Here is a 725-nt window from a genome sequence, read left to right as displayed (position 1 = left end):
TTGCCCAGTCCCATAGAACTTTCTGTCATAGCGACATGTTGTATACCTTTGCTGTTCAACATGGTAGCTGTTAGCCACACGTGGCCGTTAAGCATTTGACCTGCAGGCTAATGCACCTGAGAAACTAAATTTTAAATTTTACTTAATTTTTAAGTATAATTAAATTTGAATAACCACATGTGCCTTGTGGTCACCGTATTAGAAAAGACAGATATAGAGTGTAGGATTTTGAAACGAAATTGCTGATTTCTAGTTTTGTGCCAAGTAGTTTTTCTTCGGAGGTGTAGTTAGGAATGACCATTCAGTGCTAGTGATCATATCTGGAGTAAACGTCATCAGACTCACTACAACTTACGTGTTCTGTGCGTGGTCAGCAAGCCCAGGATGGTTGTCAGGTCCCCTGAACATGTGACTTTGGCTCTGGAGGAATTTTTTTTTTTTTTTTTGGTGGGCGGTACAAAGTTGCTGTCACCAGGCTGGAGTGCAGTGGCAGCGATCACAGCTAACTGCAGCCCCGGCTTTCTGGGCTCAGGTGATCCTCCTTTCTTAGCCTCCCAAGTGGCTGCGACCACAGGCATGTACCACCATACCTGACTAATTTTTTAAATTTGTTGTGAGTACAGGAATCTTAATAGGTTGCCTAAGCTGGTCTTGAACTGCTGGGCTCAAGCGATCTTCCCGCTTTGACCTCCTAAAGTGCTGAGATTACAGGCGTGAGCCACTGT

General features: G+C 44.1%; 2 protein-coding genes across 2 annotated transcripts in view; one reads left to right on the top strand and one right to left on the bottom strand.

Annotated features, from left to right (window-relative positions):
• Positions 1-29, bottom strand: part of ARIH2OS (ariadne homolog 2 opposite strand) — a 1400-nt gene extending 1371 nt beyond the window's left edge. Inside the window, 1 exon segment of the mRNA XM_011939314.1 lies at positions 5-29. Within this exon segment, the coding sequence (XP_011794704.1) occupies positions 5-29 (25 nt within the window).
• ARIH2 (ariadne RBR E3 ubiquitin protein ligase 2) overlaps positions 1-725 on the top strand; it is an 84513-nt gene that overhangs the window by 7271 nt on the left and 76517 nt on the right. The gene's annotated exons all lie outside the window — the stretch shown is intronic.

The sequence above is a fragment of the Colobus angolensis genome, unplaced genomic scaffold (genome assembly GCF_000951035.1).
Source record: "Colobus angolensis palliatus isolate OR3802 unplaced genomic scaffold, Cang.pa_1.0 Scaffold18, whole genome shotgun sequence".
NCBI classification, from domain to species: Eukaryota; Metazoa; Chordata; class Mammalia; order Primates; family Cercopithecidae; genus Colobus; species Colobus angolensis.
Note: the sequence above shows the minus strand (reverse complement) of the source record. Positions and strands in the feature narration are given on the sequence as shown.